Source organism: Eulemur rufifrons, chromosome 8 (assembly GCF_041146395.1).
Source record: "Eulemur rufifrons isolate Redbay chromosome 8, OSU_ERuf_1, whole genome shotgun sequence".
NCBI lineage: Eukaryota > Metazoa > Chordata > Mammalia > Primates > Lemuridae > Eulemur > Eulemur rufifrons.
In genome coordinates this window covers 11,971,385-11,989,886 of record NC_090990.1, presented here as the reverse complement: position 1 = coordinate 11,989,886, position 18,502 = coordinate 11,971,385, and the positions used below count along the sequence as shown (strand labels likewise).

General features: G+C 43.2%; 1 protein-coding gene across 1 annotated transcript in view; it reads left to right on the top strand.

The window, feature by feature from the left end:
* UBR4 (ubiquitin protein ligase E3 component n-recognin 4) overlaps positions 1–18,502 on the top strand; it is a 127,812-nt gene that overhangs the window by 61,103 nt on the left and 48,207 nt on the right. The window contains exons 51-66 of the mRNA XM_069479418.1: positions 274–408; positions 1,386–1,560; positions 2,430–2,570; positions 3,819–3,940; positions 4,615–4,726; positions 6,490–6,620; positions 6,743–6,920; positions 7,381–7,485; positions 8,999–9,136; positions 9,949–10,123; positions 12,232–12,328; positions 12,992–13,099; positions 13,565–13,681; positions 14,622–14,831; positions 16,467–16,616; positions 17,829–18,056. Of these exons, the coding sequence (XP_069335519.1) occupies positions 274–408; positions 1,386–1,560; positions 2,430–2,570; positions 3,819–3,940; positions 4,615–4,726; positions 6,490–6,620; positions 6,743–6,920; positions 7,381–7,485; positions 8,999–9,136; positions 9,949–10,123; positions 12,232–12,328; positions 12,992–13,099; positions 13,565–13,681; positions 14,622–14,831; positions 16,467–16,616; positions 17,829–18,056 (2,322 nt within the window). The remainder of the gene's footprint in view (positions 1–273; positions 409–1,385; positions 1,561–2,429; positions 2,571–3,818; positions 3,941–4,614; positions 4,727–6,489; positions 6,621–6,742; positions 6,921–7,380; positions 7,486–8,998; positions 9,137–9,948; positions 10,124–12,231; positions 12,329–12,991; positions 13,100–13,564; positions 13,682–14,621; positions 14,832–16,466; positions 16,617–17,828; positions 18,057–18,502) is intronic.

Here is an 18,502-nt window from a genome sequence, read left to right as displayed (position 1 = left end):
CTAATTTGGGGAGCCCATACTGAGAGTGTATTGTAGGATAGGATGAGTGCTGGTACAAGAGCACTGTTGCAGGAGTCATGAGCTTGGATTCCATTTTTTCACCTGTGTGGTTGGAAGATTATAATTTTTGAAACTTTTGTTATGCTCTTTGCAGTCCGTGGAGTATAACCTAGCCCTGGTGGCTAGAAGGAAGGGAAGGGGAAGCAGAATGTAGATAGTTCATTCTGCCTTGAGTTGGTGGGTTAGTGATAACCCTGCTGTCTGTTGCATCAGGAGAGAAACAAGAATGCAGCTCAGGAGCTGGCCACTCTGCTGCTGTCCCTGCCAGCACCTGCCAGCGTCCAGCAGCAGTCCAAGAGCCTCCTGGCCAGCCTGCACACCAGCCGCTCGGCCTACCACAGCCACAAGGTAACCGTTCCCTCTCAGGGATGCCTGTGTAGAAACGGAAGTTGTGCTGCTGACAGGGAATCAAGTAAGTGGGCCTTTTCTGTGTAAAGCAAGGGCACAGCAAAAATGGCGTTGAGATCAAACCCATAGCATCTAAAGTTTCTTCTGAGAAATTTGTGAATGCCGCTTAAAACTGAGGATAAGCCGGCTGGTGGGCCACTGGTTTGTACTTATGTTTCTGTCACTCTAACAGGATCAGCAAGACTTAAGAAAGAGAGGGAGGGACACGGAGCGTGGGTGGCTTCTCAGTGGGGAAGAGTGAGGTGAGGGATCCCTCAGGAGGTAAGGGCTGCTGGGTGTCTTCACTCCCCTACCTGGTGCACTGCGGAAGGCGTCCTGTGCTTGTTGGTGAGACAGTTGCTGGACAGTTGTTGGAGAGCCTCTGAAGCGAAAGAAAGGCCTCACCTGTGAAAGAAAGGAGCTGCTGATAGGTTGGGCCAATTTCCATAGATGGAAAAGGTGACAGTTCAGATCCATGAGGAAGAAGGGCTCTGAGAGAAGCTACCAGCCCGGAAGCCATGGTTAGCTTTTGTGCCTACAACCCAGAGAATTGAGGAATGTGAGTTTAACCTGCTGAGCCTCTTAAGGAAAGGCAATTTTGGAAACATAATTCTTGGGTAATATGAATTTGCTAAGAAATGACACTTAGACTATTGGAAAGAAATCTAGGATGTTGTAGTTCTGGAGAGTTGGGGTGGATTCTACTTTTCCTGTCATACTTTGATTCTTATTGCATGGTTTTTACATTTTTTTAATGACTTTAATATCTTATATATTACGAAGCTTAACTGTATTGGTCTGCTTTGAAGGTGTGGTAATTAACCTGTTGTCTTGAGAGGAGGCAACAGTCCTGACCATCTGTCAGGTTTTCTCTGCTCTTTGCTTTTATACCGGCTCTTGTTTATGGTCGATCCTCTGTGGTCTTGTTGTTTTATTAGGATCAGGCCTTGCTGAGCAAAGCTGTGCAGTGTCTCAACGCCTCCAGCAAAGAAGGCAAGGATTTGGACCCTGAGGTGTTCCAGAGGCTGGTGATCACAGCTCGCTCCATTGCCATCATGCGCCCTAACAACCTTGTCCACTTTACGGAGTCAAAGCTGCCCCAGATGGAAACAGGTGAACTTGGCCTGTGTGGCCGTGGTCCTGAAATCTGCTTCATACACCTTCACCCTCTCATCCTACTGTTCTCACTGGCCTCTGACTGATTTCATGCTTGGAGATAGGATTTTACTCCCTGGTCTTTATACCTTGTAGGGCTTTTAACATTAGGATTATACCATTTTAAATAAATTCCCTTTCCAGTGCTTATCCCTTTGATTATCCTTGAGTTTATTTTAGTATTTTAGACATCAGGTATAATCTGTCTCTGAAGTTATCACCTCTTGCGATCTTCAGGGAATAGCTAAGCTCAGTTGAGCCCTAGTTGCATTAAAGCAATTGGGTCGTATCTTTTGCCAGTATTTTATTATTATGTGCAGTGGCCTTTCTCCATGTGCGGTGCTGTTTTCTCATCTTTCCTCATGTTGGCTGGGTACCAAACCTATTTTGCCATTGTCAAATAGAGTTTATTGCTGCCTTGACGATTCTCCGTTGTGTACATGCTTCCATATGCCATCATCATGCTATTCCTCTTTCTAATACTATAATCCCAGAATCATTCTAGAGAAATCTCTAGAATGTTCAGATGTTCCTCTAGGTTTTAGAAGTTGAACATTTGGAACTGAGGTCTTTGAATCTGCTGTAAACATCCTGAATGTTCCCCCTTCTACTTAATTCTAACATACAGTGTTTTCTATGATATTCCTTTCCCAGACTGTTTTTTTCCTAGATGTGCCTGCTGGAGTCTAGGGATAGTTGGCATATTGATTGGGGCCCCACTTGAAACTCCCTCCCCAGGCAAGCTTCCTTGACCTGAGTTAACCTTAAAACAAATTAAATTCCATCTCAGATTTACCATCGTTAATAATTTTCTTTCTCCTGCTTAGAAGGAGTGGATGAGGGGAAAGAACCACAGAAGCAGTTGGAAGGAGATTGCTGTAGTTTCATCACCCAGCTCATGAACCACTTCTGGAAACTCCACGCATCTAAACCCAAGAATGCCTTCCTAGCGCCTGCCTGCCTGCCAGGTATCACGTTAAAAGGGATTACTTGAGTCTTGATACATAGTGAAACCTGATATAAGTTATGCCTTTGAACACCTGTGACCCTGAGCTTTTAGTTTTCATCCTTTATCATCTATTTCTTCTAGAATTTATAATTAGGAAATAGAAATCTGTGAGATGAGTGCGTTGTTCTTGATACAGGAATTTAGCAGAGTGGCAGAGAGTGGGATTTTCTTGTACTGTATCTCTTGATGTGGGGTTGAATATTTTACATTTTATGAATGCGTGTGTGTCCTTAGTGGTATTTATAATTATTTTAAAAAATCTTTAAAAGCCAGCTCAAAAGGTAAAGGTTAGCTGGGTGCAGTGTCTCACACCTGAATCCCAGCATTTTGGGAGGCCAAGGCAGGAGGATTGCTTGAGGTCAGGAGTTTGAGACTAGCCCGAGCAACAGAGCAAGACCCTGTCTCTACAAAAAAATGGAAAAAAATTAGCTGGGCATGGTGGCAGGCACCTGTAATCCCAGCTATTTGGGAAGCTGAAGCAGGAGGACCGACTGAGCCCAGGAGTTCGAGGTTGCAGTGAGCTATGTTTAGGCCACTGTATTCCAGCCTGGGTGACAGAACAGGACCCCATCTCAAAAAGAAAGAAAGATAAAAGGTAAGAGTTAAGCATCAGCCTTGAGAATTATTTGATTTCCAAACAACTGTTGCCTATGGTATCTAACTTTTCACACTATTGAAAGTTCAGGTGGAAGGATAAGAATCTGAATAACAATGTAGAAAAGTAGAATGATCCCAGTATTCATTCGCATGTGGAGATTACTTGGGCAGTAAGCCTAAAAGTTGTGTTTAGGTCATGTTTTGTCATTGCCTAAGGTTTGGGGATAGTAGGAGACAGCTGGTATCTGCCTGCCTCTTCATATTTCCCTGCCTTGTCTTTTGATATCCATAGAGGGTGAACGGCTACTTATTTGTGTGATGCAGGAGATCTGGAAAGACCTTTGAGGACAGTTTGGAAGATTAGGAGACCCTTGATAAAACAAATCACAAATTGCAGACCAGCTACATTCTCTGTGTGTGTGTATGTAACAAGCTACATGGTGTGTGTGTGTGTGTGCACGCGTGCACATGTGTGTTTTGCTGTGTGCTGGTCACTTTTTTATTAGCTTGACCTTTATGTGGGGATAAGAATTTGCCCTTTTGTCTCAGGCTCTCAAGTAGCTAGAGATTTTCCCACCAGATTTTCACATAATATTTTTCTCCCCTTTAGGCCTAACTCATATTGAAGCTACTGTCAATGCTCTGGTAGACATTATCCATGGCTACTGTACCTGCGAGCTGGATTGTATTAACACAGCATCCAAGATCTACATGCAGATGCTCTTGTGTCCTGTACGTATCATTACAACTCCAGATATCGCTAATTAGCCTGCGAGTTTGCTAAACTAATGAAATAAAATAGACTTCAAGGGAGCTGATGGGAATTAAGACTTTCAAATATCAATAAAAACTTTAAGATCTTTCTCCGTAGAAGAGAAAGATTTGGAAAGGGGATGGACTTAGTCTTTTCTGTTCAGTGCTGAATCCCTAGAAACTAGCCTTGTGCTTGCTACATAGCCAGTGCTGAGTAACTCATTGAAGTGTTATTTAAATGAGTATGTGAATGAATGTAGTACATCAAGGTTTCTATTTCCAGTGACGCTGTCACGGAAGCTATATGTTAGAAGTACTGATTTTAGCACAGAGCTAAGATGTGCCCTGGGGGCCTGATCATCTGATGAAAAGCCAAAACCGTTTGTAGAGAGCCAGAGTGGCTTCAGGAGCAAATGACCTGACAGTCTATCACTAGGAACCGAGAGACAAGAAAGAAGTAAATGGGTCTTGTGTGTGCCAGGTCAGGAAGTGGGTACTAACTTAATCTGCCGAACTTGGTTGGCTGGGGTGCAGGTGAGAGTAGACAGATTTCCCCATGCATGAGTGATTGACTGAGAAAGGAAAGTGTTTTATATAGATAGTTTTATGAATAATATAAGACCTAAGCATGACAGTTTCCTTTTAAACCACAGGATCCTGCTGTGAGCTTCTCTTGTAAACAAGCTTTAATTCGTGTCCTAAGGCCCAGGAACAAACGGAGACATGTGACTTTGCCCTCTTCCCCTCGAAGCAACACTCCAATGGGTAATGTGAGGTCTGGGTTTAGGCTTGAGTCCCTAGCGGGGCGGGGGCGGAGGCAGTTGGTAGGGAAGGGAGGTACAGCATTAGGATATGCTGCTCATGTTGACCAAGGTCCTGGAGACTTTGTTTATATATCTATGTTTTCACCCTACCTCATTCCATAAAGAATTTAAGGTGGCACATCAAAATGCATATAGTAAATAGAATAAAAATAAAGAAAATCAAGGCCTTGGGAAAATAAAATTGCTGTAGTAAAATCAAGCCAACGATACAGAAAATCTACATTACAAGATTTTGCAAGGTTTTTAAGTGAAGATCTTATATTTGGCTGAAAGCTTCGTAGGAACCGTGACAAAAATAAAATAAGAACAGTTATAAAAATCACAATGACTAAAGACAAAACATACCCATTTTTCAGGCACAGAAAGCTCTTGATTAAGGGTCCTTTTTGTTGCTGTAGGGTCAGAATCCTCAGTGGACTTACGTGCAATAAGTATGATAGCAAATTTCACAGGAATTTCCCTCATGATATACCTGGACACAGTCAAGGGCATAACATTTTACATTTTAGTAAAAGGAATTCTATAAGGTGTCTAAATAGTGGCATTATATAACTCTAGTTACTTCGTTTGATTCAGGAGTAAATTTCAAATGAAAGTCACATATGTAATTTTAAACTTTCTAACAGTCACATTATAAAAAGTAAAAAGAAACAAGTGAAGTTAATTTACTAATAATTTATTTAATCCAGTGTATAAAAAATGTTATTTCAACGTATAGTCAATATAAAAAGTTAATTAGTGAAATATTTTGCATTTTTGATACTACCTTCAAAATCCAGTGTGTATTTTACACTCACGGCACATCTCCTTTTGTACTAGCTATATCTTAAGTGTTCAATAGCCATATGTGGCTAGTGGCTACTGTATGGGACAGTGCAGGGCTAGAGGAATATATACAACTGTGACTTTCAGACAGTCTCCTCAAATATCATTTATCTTACCTAAGCTTTTGATAAGTTAGGCAATAGTTTGTGGCTCTTTTCTCTGGCATGAACATAGAGTAGAGTTAGTTTATGTTTCTAATGAAGGACATATTTACATGCTTCAACAGTCCATCGAGTGGAAGACAAGGTCTCGGTTCTCTTTGGACAATTAGGAATCTCACCTAGACTCTTCCTTATTAGAAAGCCTTCCCACCCTCACACAGAAGTGGGCCCAGACAATACCTTTGTGGTGTCCTTGATTTCCATTCAATGGTTTTATACTTCAATTCTGGTTCTTCTCATTATGACTATGTAGTGTGAAAAATCTCACTGACCAAGTTGTTTTTGAAAAAAGTAGTGAAATAAACTCTAAGCTTCCATGGCAAGTAAAAGATAAACATCTCAATTGTATTGTTTTTCCTGTCTTCCAAGGTCTCCTAAGAGTTGGTGGGAGTTTGTGGGGCCCTACTGGTTTTAGATTTCTCTGCTTTATGGAAATCCCTTTGGAATCCAGGGTTTTTTGTCCCCCCCCCCGCCTTTATCAGCTGGAAAAGTCTATTCCTCTGGGGGACCGGTTGTCACTGCCAGCCCTATCTTCCCAGATCCTGCTAGGTCCAAGAAAGAGAACAAGGCCAGGCATAGCACCCTGGAGTTTTACCTTTAAAGCCCAGGGTGCTAGCTGGTAGCTTGTCTTGGGTTTTTGTTGCTACATGACTTATCATACCATATGCCAAGGGAGGAAAGCAAGCACCTTCAGGTGACTGGGGTTTCTTTGACTCAGGAGACAAGGATGATGATGACGATGATGATGCAGATGAGAAAATGCAGTCATCAGGGATCCCGAATGGTGGTCACATCCGTCAGGAAAGCCAGGAACAGAGTGAGGTGGACCATGGAGATTTTGAGATGGTGGTGAGTCTCTGGCAGCAGGAGAAGGGGAGGAGGAGCTTCAAAACTCTCCTCTAGCTCTTATTCAGTGGACTTCCAAAAGTTACCATTTACCATGGGACACTGACAGAGCTTTCTCTCTGCAGTCTGAGTCCATGGTCCTGGAGACAGCTGAAAATGTCAACAATGGCAACCCCTCTCCCCTGGAGGCCCTGCTGGCAGGCGCAGAGGGCTTCCCTCCCATGCTGGACATCCCGCCTGATGCAGATGACGAGACCATGGTTGAACTAGCCATTGCGCTGAGCCTGCAGCAGGACCAACAAGGTAGAAGGCAACGCCAGGAACAAAGTGGCCCATTGGCCTTGAGGAAAGAGGGTTCGGCAGTTACTGATATCCAGCTGACTTAGCTTGTCCCCACATTTGGGGAGAGGTTGATCTGGGTGAGAGCTGTTCAGAGATACAGGTGGAGAGTGAGAGGGGTTGTGGTGGGAATTTTAGTCTGGGAGCCAATCTCATGGTTTCTGCTAGTTTGGTGTTTTGGATAATTTCTTCCCGAATCTGTTAGATTCCTCCAGCCTGTGTCCTGCCTGAGCTGAAGGAAGCATTCCACCATCTCTATAACTGAACTTGGTGGGTGGACAGCAGTGGCTGTTGGTTACCTTCCTCTAGGCCAGAGGGGTCACATGCTGGTGTTTAGAGACTACTGAGGGCAGCAGGTGGCCAAAGCAGCGCTGTGGATGGGGTCTGGAGGGGATGTTGTGCTCACTCTCCACTTGTTTCCCAGGCAGCAGCAGCAGTGCCCTGGGCCTGCAGAGTCTGGGACTGTCCGGCCAGGCACCCAGCTCTTCCTCTCTGGACGCAGGAACCCTCTCTGACACCACAGCATCAGGTAACTGTCCACAGCAAGGAGCACGGCTCAGGGCCCCAGGACCCTCAGGCCTTGTTCCCACTGCTGTGAGAGTGTAATGGGCAGCTGCTTTGACAGGCCATTCTGGACTTCCTGCTTCTGCCTTGGCTTTAGAAATACGGGTGTGGAAGGCATAGTGGATACAGCTTGGCAACGGCGCTCGTGGCTCCGCTTCCTTACACCTTGCATGCTGCCTGGCTTTAGCTAATTTCCCAAGGAAAGGCTGAGAGACCAGTGTGCCGGCTGATCGGCGACAGGGCTTAAATTATGGCTTTCAGTGTTCTTTGTCAGAGTTCTAACATTTTAGATAATGTTAAAAGGGAGATAAGAAATAGAGCTCATACTTTTTAAACTTCTCTTTTCACTAGCAAATGAAAGTGAAGCTGTAAGTTGGATTGTGCTTCAAAATTCTTGATCAGTATGGACAACCATCGGGGATCTATGAGCTTGAGAGATAGGGTTTTTGTGGACAACTAAAGTCCATAGGAAGTCTTCAGAACTTATTTTGCCTTTATTTTCAATCTTTTCCCTACTCTGATTTAAACAATTCTTTCCTGAATAGAGAGTTGGACTAAATGGAAATACCTGATCAACCCCCGAGTAATTTAAAGGTTGATTTATAGTGTTTCAGACTGATGCTTCCCTGTATTTGTTTTTTTTTCTTTTGGGAATTTTACCCTGGATAGATAAGAAAGGGAGAAAATCGGCTGTCCCTACCTGCTGCCATGGCTTGTTGCTTTTCTTAGGTCTCTTCAGTTGCTGTCATTTCAGGCTTTGAGGTTGCTGTCATGTTGTGCCAATTGTGTTCCTGTGCTCTGTGGCTGTCTTGGCTTTCCTCCCCCATGTATCTCATCCAGCATTTTCCTCCTGTCTCAGCTCAGCCCTGATCCTGGATGCTGTGGCTGTCTCTGGGGAATTTCCTTGCTTCATTTTTAGCATCTGATGAGATTGATTAGGAGGTGTGAAATTTCCCAGTGAGCTCCCCTTTGGACCACTTGCTAAAAAAAACCAAAACGGGGTTGATTCAAGAGCTCATGCTAAGTGATTTCCTAACATAAGCACCAATTGACTGATCACAAAACAAATCCAATTAAAATTCAGTTCTAAGCTTTGAATGGTAATGGCTAGTTTCATATCTCTCAGCAGGTGTCAGTAACACCTAAACAATGGTGACCATGAAGAATTTTAGCTAGAAAACTCAGCGTCCATGTCACAGATTCTTACTGAATCTCTGCACTGTTCTACTTGCATTGTAACGTAACAGCGAAGGAAATGCCCAGTGAACTGGGTTTTCTTCACTTCTGTCTAAGTACTGTTTGCAACGCACTGTGTATAGTGTTTGTTCCTGTTAGTGATTAACCAGTGAAACAAATCTTTCCCTTTTTTCTTTGATGACAGGACATATAGACTGCATTGTGTCCTCTGCACTATGTAGTTTGATGCTTTCACTCCAAGGAGGGGTTTTTACCTGTAACAGCTCTCGTTACTCTCTCAGCTCCAGCCTCAGACGACGAGGGCAGCACAGCAGCGACTGATGGTTCTACCCTTCGGACCTCTCCTGCTGACCATGGTGGTAGTGTGGGCTCGGAGAGCGGGGGAAGTGCAGTGGACTCAGTGGCTGGCGAGCACAGTGGTAATGTGCCTGGGGGTCCTGTCTCCTTGGGCAGAGGGTGGGGACAACATAGGTCCTGGGATTGCTTTTTGCAAAGAGAAGTTGTGGGGAATCATTGAAAGTCTTATGGAATTCATTTGACTTCAACCCTGGAGTTTCAAATGATCAGTAATAATGGCTTATGCTCAATGAGGTTAGTATTGAAATGTTTATAGGTTGCTTTTAATTACCTGTTAGTGGGAGAAAAGCAGTGACATGCATAATTCCAAATTGTGCTTAATCTAAGACAATTATGGTGTGACCTTGAAATGCATTACCTCTGGTTTTTGCTCCATATTTAATAGGGGAAGATATTTTTTAGGGCAATGCTATTGTTAGTGATCTGATTTGTTAACATAGCAGGCCATCTCCACAGTATACTAGCCAGATTAAGATGGGGGTCTAGTATGAGGGAGCATGACATTTCAGTGTCACCTTGTAAATCAGTCTGTGGTTAACAATTGGATATAGACAATTTTATGGAGGAGATTAAGAGTAGCTGGTAATTTCTAGATTCCTATGTTAGTGTGTGTTTCCTCTGAAGTATGAGATAGAAATTTATCAACATCTGAAATTAAGATTGTTCCTGTAGATGGGTCTCATACATGGGGAAATGTGAATGGCTGTCACGAGAATGATTTAACGTAGTGTTGTGGGACTTTATTTAGCTTCATATAGAAGAAAAAATTTTCTCATGCTAATAGTTATCTTCTAATCATTAATGACTTCAGAATGCACTGGGTTCCATTACGCTGTGGGAGTTGACTTGTGCTTTTATAACCATTTCCCTCTAGTATCCGGCCGGAGCAGTGCTTATGGTGACGCCACAGCTGAGGGGCATCCAGTTGGACCAGGAAGTGTCAGCTCAAGCACTGGCGCCATCAGCACCACCACTGGGCACCAGGAAGGAGATGGCTCGGAGGGAGAAGGAGAAGGGGAAGCTGAAGGAGATGTCCACACTAGCAACAGGTCAGACTACTCATTCACAGTTAAGAGGTGTGCCTCTCTGAGAATAGTTCAGGAATGGGAGGATTGATCAGTTGCAGGAGGTGGAGTGGTGATAACAATATGTTTGTTTTGAAATATAAAAGGTAATAAACTCTTGAAACAGTTTAAAATCTTAGAAAGTATTCTGAATCTGTCTTGTTTGTCCTATTAGAATTATATCAAATCAATTACAGAGAGAATTGAAAATGGTTTCTTGGGGTTAGAAGTTTGAGACCAGTCTGAGCAAGAGCGAGACCCCATCTTTTTGAATAAAAATAAAATTAAAATGTATATTTAAAAGTGTATATTTTTCTCTAAAATTCCCTCTTAACCTTGCTTTAGCTGCAGCCTACATATTTTGATAATGTTGTATTTTCATTACTGTTCAATTCAAACTGTTCTCTAAATATTTTGTTATAATTTAGTCTTTGGCCCATAGGATATTTAGAAGTATGTTACTAAATTTCCAAATGTTTGGAGATTTTCTACTTACCTATTTGTTTTTGATTTATGTTTTAATTTTACTGTGGTGGGGGGACATACGATGTGATTTCAGTCCTTGAGATACATCATTGCTTCTAAAATGATGTTATATCTTTCTCGGAGTCTCACTTTTGGGGAGGAGGGTCAAGTTAGGTAACCCAGCCATATTGGCAGTGGAAGTCTCTGTGGTGATTTTGAGTTAAATTTTATTCTTGAATAAGTTAATTAAATAATTGGTCAGTGAATTGTTTTAAATAATAAAACTGAATTTTACTTTAAGTCACTAAAGAAAAGGAAATTGTGATTTTTGGTACAGTGTTTATTTTTTTGTTAAGAGTACCATCTAAGAATTTGAAAATAATCTGGAATGATCTTGATCCAGGTCCAGATTCTGCTCATTTTTATTGACTTTTTTCTTTTTATATATATTCACATGTTTGTTCTCCAAATCTGAAGATATCAATCCATCTCAAAGCAAATCCTTACCTCATGCACCCCTGAGCAATTCTTATTCATTTATAGTCCCTACATAGCTTGCCTAATTACTAATGGGTGCATGCATGGACTTTTATGTGTTACTGTATTCTGAAGAACAATGAACTCATTCCTTTGAGTTCTTTTTGGAATGATAATCATTTATTATTCAAGTAAGACACTGTACTTTGTTTCACACTTGTTTCACACTTTTATTATTTTGAAAATATTTTGAAAACCTACTAAGATATGTAATATGTGAAAATCACATATTTAAAAAATGTATATAGATATATGGTTCCTTACAAATAGTCCCTAAGGTAAAATGAGGTGGGAACAGCTTACTAATTATGAAAGTGAATCCATTAATTCATTCCCCAACTGTACTCTTAATCTGTGTGAGATTGTGTGTTAGGTGAGACTTCCAACCAACTTATCAATGGGACCTTAATTAATTAATTTTCCTATTGGTCCTCTCGAATCATTGTATTAGCTAGAGATCCAGAGGCATGCACTTAGCACAGAAAGTCTGCTGTATGTTTGCAGATGAACAAGGCTAGGTAGGGGCCAATTGAATATGCAAGAAAACTCATGGGTCCAGTAGGAAAGGGTGGTATTGAGATTGAATTTTTACACGAGGAAAATGATAGACAAGAGGTGAGAGAGGAAATAAGTGGCCTTCCTAAGGACCTGGGAAACTTGAAAAAGAAAGGGTTGGATCACTGTGCCACTGTGTATATAGAAAAATTCCAGAAAATAATGCCTGGAGGCAGAGTAGGGCCACGTGCTGGAAAAAGCCATAAATCTTCGTAATTGGAGGTTTGGTTTTGATACGGAGAATGACCAGGTCCTGATTGCTTGGGAAATATTTTGAACTTTCCTGTAGTAGGTAGGTTTTCTTTCAGTGCCATCAGTTGTATTTTAGAATAGTGTTGGTGCCTTTTAACAGATTGAGATCTTTCCTTTTATGTTGCTGATATACCAAGTAGGCATTTCTTAACATTTTTTAAATGCTAGGGTTGTCCCTAAGCATTAAGCCCCTTGTTTACCTTGGTGGCACGGGGAAAGAACTATTCAGCTGGCACCTGTTTGTGTACCAGCTCAGATTTCATGTATTTTCCTTGGCCTTTTAGGCTGCACATGGTCCGGCTGATGCTGCTGGAGAGATTACTGCAGACCTTGCCTCAGCTACGAAATGTTGGAGGTGTCCGGGCCATCCCATACATGCAGGTATCCTTTAGTTCACCTGGGTCTGTCACACTGTAGTTGGACCATCCTTTAGCATGTTCACATCTCTCTTCCAGAGGACCTGGAAGGCTTTGTTTGGGTCACAGAATTATGGAGTACGATTTTGAGCTGTAAGTCACAGGCCTTCATTTTATAGATGAGAAGTCTAAGGGTCAGAAATTTTTTTAAAAATGCCTAAATTCATCCAGCTAGTTACTGACGAACCAGGAGCAGAAGCCTGCTCTTGTGAATCTTAGTCTCTAGTGTCTCTCTCTCTATATATAGGTGAGTATTAGAGTGTCTTCCAATAGCTGTTCTTCCGCTTACTAGCTGCCTTCCTCAGAGGGCAAAATTGTTCTTCAATTCTTTGCTCAGTACACTGCCCTGTCTCAGCTACTTTGGTTGGATGTGATACAGGTTAGTCAATTAATTTTACAAACTTCTTACAAAATTTTCTGTGATGTCAAGCATGGCATATATTAAAATTTGACTCTTCTGACTCTGGACACTTAAGCTTTAGCTACCTGGAATTTAGAACACTCCAGTGGATTACAGTTATGGTTGACAGGAAGTCGGGAAGATTGGGATTTCTTCTGAAACATCATGTTTAGCGTTGTTGTTCTTTAGGAAATTGGCTTTTTTGTTTTCTCTGTCTTTGACTTCTAGGTCATTCTGATGCTCACTACAGATCTGGATGGAGAAGACGAGAAAGACAAGGGGGCCCTGGACAACCTACTCTCCCAGCTTATTGCTGAGCTGGGCATGGATAAGAAGGTAACATTTGAGAATCAACTGTGTGAGAAGCAGGATCGGGCTGAGATCGTGTCTCAGATTCCCATTCCTCTCTCAGAGGAACTTCACCTAGTTTCAAGGGGTAACCATCCACTGAGAGTTCCAGTTCTACTGATCAACAAAAATGTATTTGGGGCCTGCTTTGGCCCAGGTATATTTTTGGGTCCTGGGCATAAATGAGGAATAAGAGGAAGTTCCTATCATCATAGACTATTATAGCTTGATGAGGTGAAAACATTAAATCGGTTGTTTGTATCTTAATATGGCCTCCTAAGTGTATTGGACTCTAGGTACCCCAGGTATAGTCCCACAGATACATTGGAGCTTGTTTTGTCTTTGATTCAATCTGAGAAACATTTAGGGCTGATGGGCTCGAGGGAATCTTGTTCAGAGCATGCCTCAAGCTTAAAGTAAGTGTAGGCTTCTGGGCTTCTGCTTTTGCCACAGGATGTCTCCAAGAAGAATGAGCGCAGTGCCCTGAATGAAGTCCATCTGGTAGTAATGAGACTCTTGAGTGTCTTCATGTCCCGCACCAAATCTGGATCCAAGTCTTCCATATGTGAGGTATTTTTGCTTTGAGCTTATGGGTTTGGGGAAAGGTAAGAGGATTGTCTGGTTGTTGCTAGGGTCGGGGCAGAGGTGATAGTTGTCTGTTAGAATAAAGCCATTGTTGCCTGAGGGGAGTAAGATTCTAAGCTGTCACCTCTTCAAGAGCAGAAAAACTTCCACCTTTTTCAGAATCCTTTCCAAGCCCTGGTATTTGCTAACAATCCCTCCAATGGAGGGGTGAAAGGGTTTGGAAGTTCCGTTATTGAAAAGCAGTAGCCTGTTCTGCAAGGCACAGAGTGGTTAAGAGGATTCCCCTAGTGTATGTTGCTATAAGGTATGGTAATAAAGCAGAAAGAAAGCGATGTGTGTGTGCTGAAAGGAGATTAGCACAAAGCAGGGAAGGTAGAAATTGAGGCTGAACTGCATCCAATCTTAATGAGCTTAGGAGCTGTGGGGTTTGCTGGGATTTGCAAGCCTCTCCTAATGGTCTTATTTACACTAGCTTTTCTCCTACTTTTTTATGCATGTGATCATTCACCCTCATCTCCTTTGGAAGCTGGTTCTATGGAAGAGCTCCTATGGGGGGTGGGGTTGTTAAGTGCCTATAGTGGAAAGTTCTCTCTTCCCTTCTTAAAATGGGCTGCTTTTCTAGTTGCCCAAGGAAAAAGAAAGCCCATCCCTTCCTAGGGGAAGTGTTACCTAATCCTTGCCTCTCTGGCTTCTGGCACATGTGCGTAGCGAGGTTAGAGTTGAGAAAAAGTATTTGTTTCTTTTACCATGTGGTTGTTCAAAAAAGTTTTGAACAACTTCACAAATGTTTGAACTAGTTGGGAAACTTCCAATGCAAGAGACTGATTCACTCACTCCCATAATAGCTAAGACTATTGTAAATGTGAATTTCACACTGTCTTTACAAGTCATTTTTATTATTTGTGTGTTTTTTTCTCCCTCTTAGTCATCTTCCCTCATCTCCAGTGCCACAGCAGCAGCCCTGCTGAGTTCCGGGGCTGTGGACTACTGCCTGCATGTGCTCAAGTCTCTGCTAGAATATTGGAAGAGCCAACAGAATGACGAGGAGCCTGTGGTGACTAGCCAGTTGCTGAAACCACACACTACTTCATCCCCACCCGACATGAGCCCATTCTTTCTCCGCCAGTATGTGAAGGTGAGGTCTTTCCCTGGTCAAAGAAACACTCCTGTCCCTCCTCCAAAGCATCTTCTCTTGACTCTGCATAAAGCTGAAGAAGCTAAGGGCGAGGAGCCTCAGGAAGGAGCCAGCGTGCCTTGGGGGTTTAATCTCAGGATGATGTGTTAGATGACCACATCTCCCAGCCCGCTGTGGGATTCTGGTTCCTGCCACTTCGTAAACCCGAGGAATTGACAGAAATCAGGCAGTCATCTCATTTCACATTAAGCTTTGTAGAAAAAGATGAGAATGTATAAGGTAACGTCGTTGGTGGTAGGTCATGCTCCCCGTAACCCTAACCCTAACCCTGTGTGTGTGTGTCAGGTATTCCCCCATGCTCCCCCCACAAAGAGGCCCTTGAACAGGCCTGTTAAGAAGATGCACTTTTTGGTTGGCTGAGTTTGGGAACAAGTCCCGTCTAGTGTTCTTCCTTAGCAGCCTTGAAGCACGGAGAAGTTCTGTCTAACCCCAGTAAGCCTCCATTTCTACACCTAGAAAATGAGAATGTGAATGGTGTTTGCTTTATAGGGCTGTTGCGAGCATTGAATGAGGTTGTTTGTAAAGGACATGGCACAGTGCCTAGCATGTTCTTTGAGGACCCAGCCACCCACTTGACTCTCTAGTTTTGTCACCCGCAACTCCCTACTCAGCTTCTACCAGAGATGATATTGAGGCTTCCATACCAAATCAGAATTAGTCTGTGCATTTCCCCAGATGTGACACATTGCCTTTGTACATGCTGTCCCTCCTGGACTTCATTCCTCTCCCTCTGCGTCCCTTTCTTCTCCTATCTAGGTAATTCTTAGACCTTCTTCAAGACCCAGTGCAAGCACTGGGTCCTTGGGAAAACCTTCCCTAACACACACTGCCCTGTTACCAAGTCTGATCGAGAGACCCTTTCCCTGGGTTTCCAGAGCACTCTGCACACATTCGCTTGTCTGTCTTCCCCTCCAAACTGTCAGCAAAGGCCATATGTTAGCGATGTTGACACTTCCAGTACTTGGCACAGAGCCGGTGAATAACTGGGGATGGAATGTAGGAGATACATTGTACCCTCAAACTCATAGATTCTTTTTGTGGGACCACGTAGCTTGCAGGATAGCTGTTGTTTCCTCTATCCTCGAACCTCTCAGTACCTCTGCTTCTTTGTGTGGTGTGAACCCAGGAATCTTGACTGAGTTTTGTGATCTTGACCCCCTTGGTTTATTTAAATATTTCCTGTTAGCGTGGGAAATTTTGGTTGTGGGGAATGGAATATATTTCATAGAAGTCAGAAATCCTTACCCACTACCAGTTTTTCAATTCTAGCAGTGATTTTTCGGTAAGCAGAGTACAATCAAGTTAACATCAAAAACCACAGATTGAATGTTAGAACTTTTAGGAACAGGGAGATCCATCTTCACTGTAACCTTTGTATGTAATTAAGTTGCCCCCAGGAGCCTGGGGCCTTGTGGGTTTATAAATTAAACTGTCGGTCAGTGGTGGCTCCAGCTTTGAAAGGCACCCATTCCCAACTCTAGCATGTAGTGTGCCTAGTGAGCAGTGAGCGCCTTTTTCTTAATTGTCACGGGAAGTTGGCAGTCATAAGTTCTCAAGCACATATTCTTCTCTCAGGGTCATGCTGCTGATGTGTTTGAAGCCTACACTCAACTTCTAACAGAGATGGTCCTGCGGCTTCCATACCAAATCAAAAAGATTGCTGACACCAATTCTCGAATCCCACCTCCTGTCTTTGATCATTCATGGTTTTACTTTCTCTCAGAGGTAAGTGAAGGCCCCAAGTGGTGTGCCAGTCAGTCAAGGACACACCTGCAGTTGCCTTTATGGGCCCTTTCTTCCCACTCCTCATTCGGTATCTCTGCCTGCAGAGTTCCCTTCGCCCTTCTAGATCATGGTCTTGCCCTTCTGGAATATACTATGTGCTGGAACCGTGGAAGTTGTGAATCAAAGCAAGCCATCTGCTTTAGTTTCTGATTCTGTATATTTAACTTTCCCCACGTGTGTGATAATGGGCAAGCTTAATAATTTAGATTCCGTCAGGAAACAGAAAGTATGCTAGTTACCTTAACAGGGATTTCAGTATGGGGAATTGTTTAAACAGCTTTTGGAACCAAAAAGGAAACATTGAGGTAACACGGGTTAGTAACTACAAGAAGTAGCTGTCAGCTGCCCCATGTGTGAAGAGGAGAGGTCAGCAGACTTGAGACATAGCTCTCTGAGGAGGGCGTGCTCTGAGGGATGTGATGTGGTTGATTCTGGGAGTACTGAAAGAAGCTGGTGATTAGAGCCGACTGCAGCTGCCAGGTTGCAGGGTGTTGCTGGGACTGCAGGCAGACAGACAGGAGCAAGCCCTTCTTTCTCCTCCTGCCTCCAGTTACCCTCCCTGTTGGCAGAACCTGAGAGGGAGCCAACTGTCAGGCAGTGCAGTTCGCATAATTCTGGACTGGGTACCATGGGGCAGAGTATGGGGGTGCAGGGTGGAGGCTGAGAGACAGTAGCTTAATAACCAGCACAGCAAGCAAGAGGTAGATTAAGTCAGGGATGAATAATCTGTTAGCAAACCTCAAATGACTATTTCAAGTTATATAGTTGTAGCAACCCAACCTCTTTCTTAGCTCTTTTACTTGAGAAAGAGATTTGGAATAGTTTTCTTCTTAATAACTTCCCTTTGGGGAACTGTGGTGGCCAGCCAGCTTCCCTGTGGATCCTTGTAGGTCCCTAAGTACTTAAGGAAGAGGAGTGTGAATATTGATATTTTCCTCTTTAATTTCTTTCTTTTTCTACCTTTCTTTCTCCTGGCTCCTTTAAAGAATACTTAAGTTCAGCAGAGGCTGGCTTGGCCAAGAGGAAATTGCTTGGTTTGTGTTTCTCATCATTTTTTTAATAATGGTTGATTAAAACCCAAGGTATAAGAGCCATTGTTGATACAGATACAGTCCCAGAGTTGTTTACTCTTTGTGTTGTTTGTCCTTCAAGTACCTGATGATCCAGCAGACTCCATTTGTGCGCCGCCAAGTCCGCAAACTTCTGCTCTTCATCTGTGGATCAAAGGAGAAATACCGCCAGCTCCGGGATTTGCACACCCTGGACTCCCATGTGCGTGGGATCAAGAAGCTGCTAGAAGAGCAGGGGATATTCCTCCGGGCGAGCGTGGTTACAGCCAGCTCAGGCTCCGCCTTGCAGTACGACACACTCATCAGCCTGGTACGAGGGCTGGGAGCTGGTAGGGCAGGGCGAGGGCCTGTGGTGAGGCTCATCCAAGTGGGTAATGGGCTAGAACAGCACGGGGCTTGTAACTATTTAGAGAACGTCGTGGTTAGGGTTGAGATCAGGGTAGATCCATACCCCCTGGCGGAGCGCTGTACCATGTGTAGTTGGCTTCAGAGTGTGGGATTTCCCCTCAGCACTCCCACCCCGCCTGGCAGGTGGGTGGCTTGAGCTTCTTACCAGTGCCATCTGCTCATATCACAGAGAGGACCAACTTATTTGTACACCTTTGGGTTTTGCCCCTGAATACTAAATGGTGAAGATTGGAGTATAAAAATGCATTACTGCCCAAAAAGAAATTATTTGGACTTAGGGGAATAAATTGAATATTTTGCATGTGAGCAATCTAGAAAGAACATCTTTGATATTAATGACACCTAGCT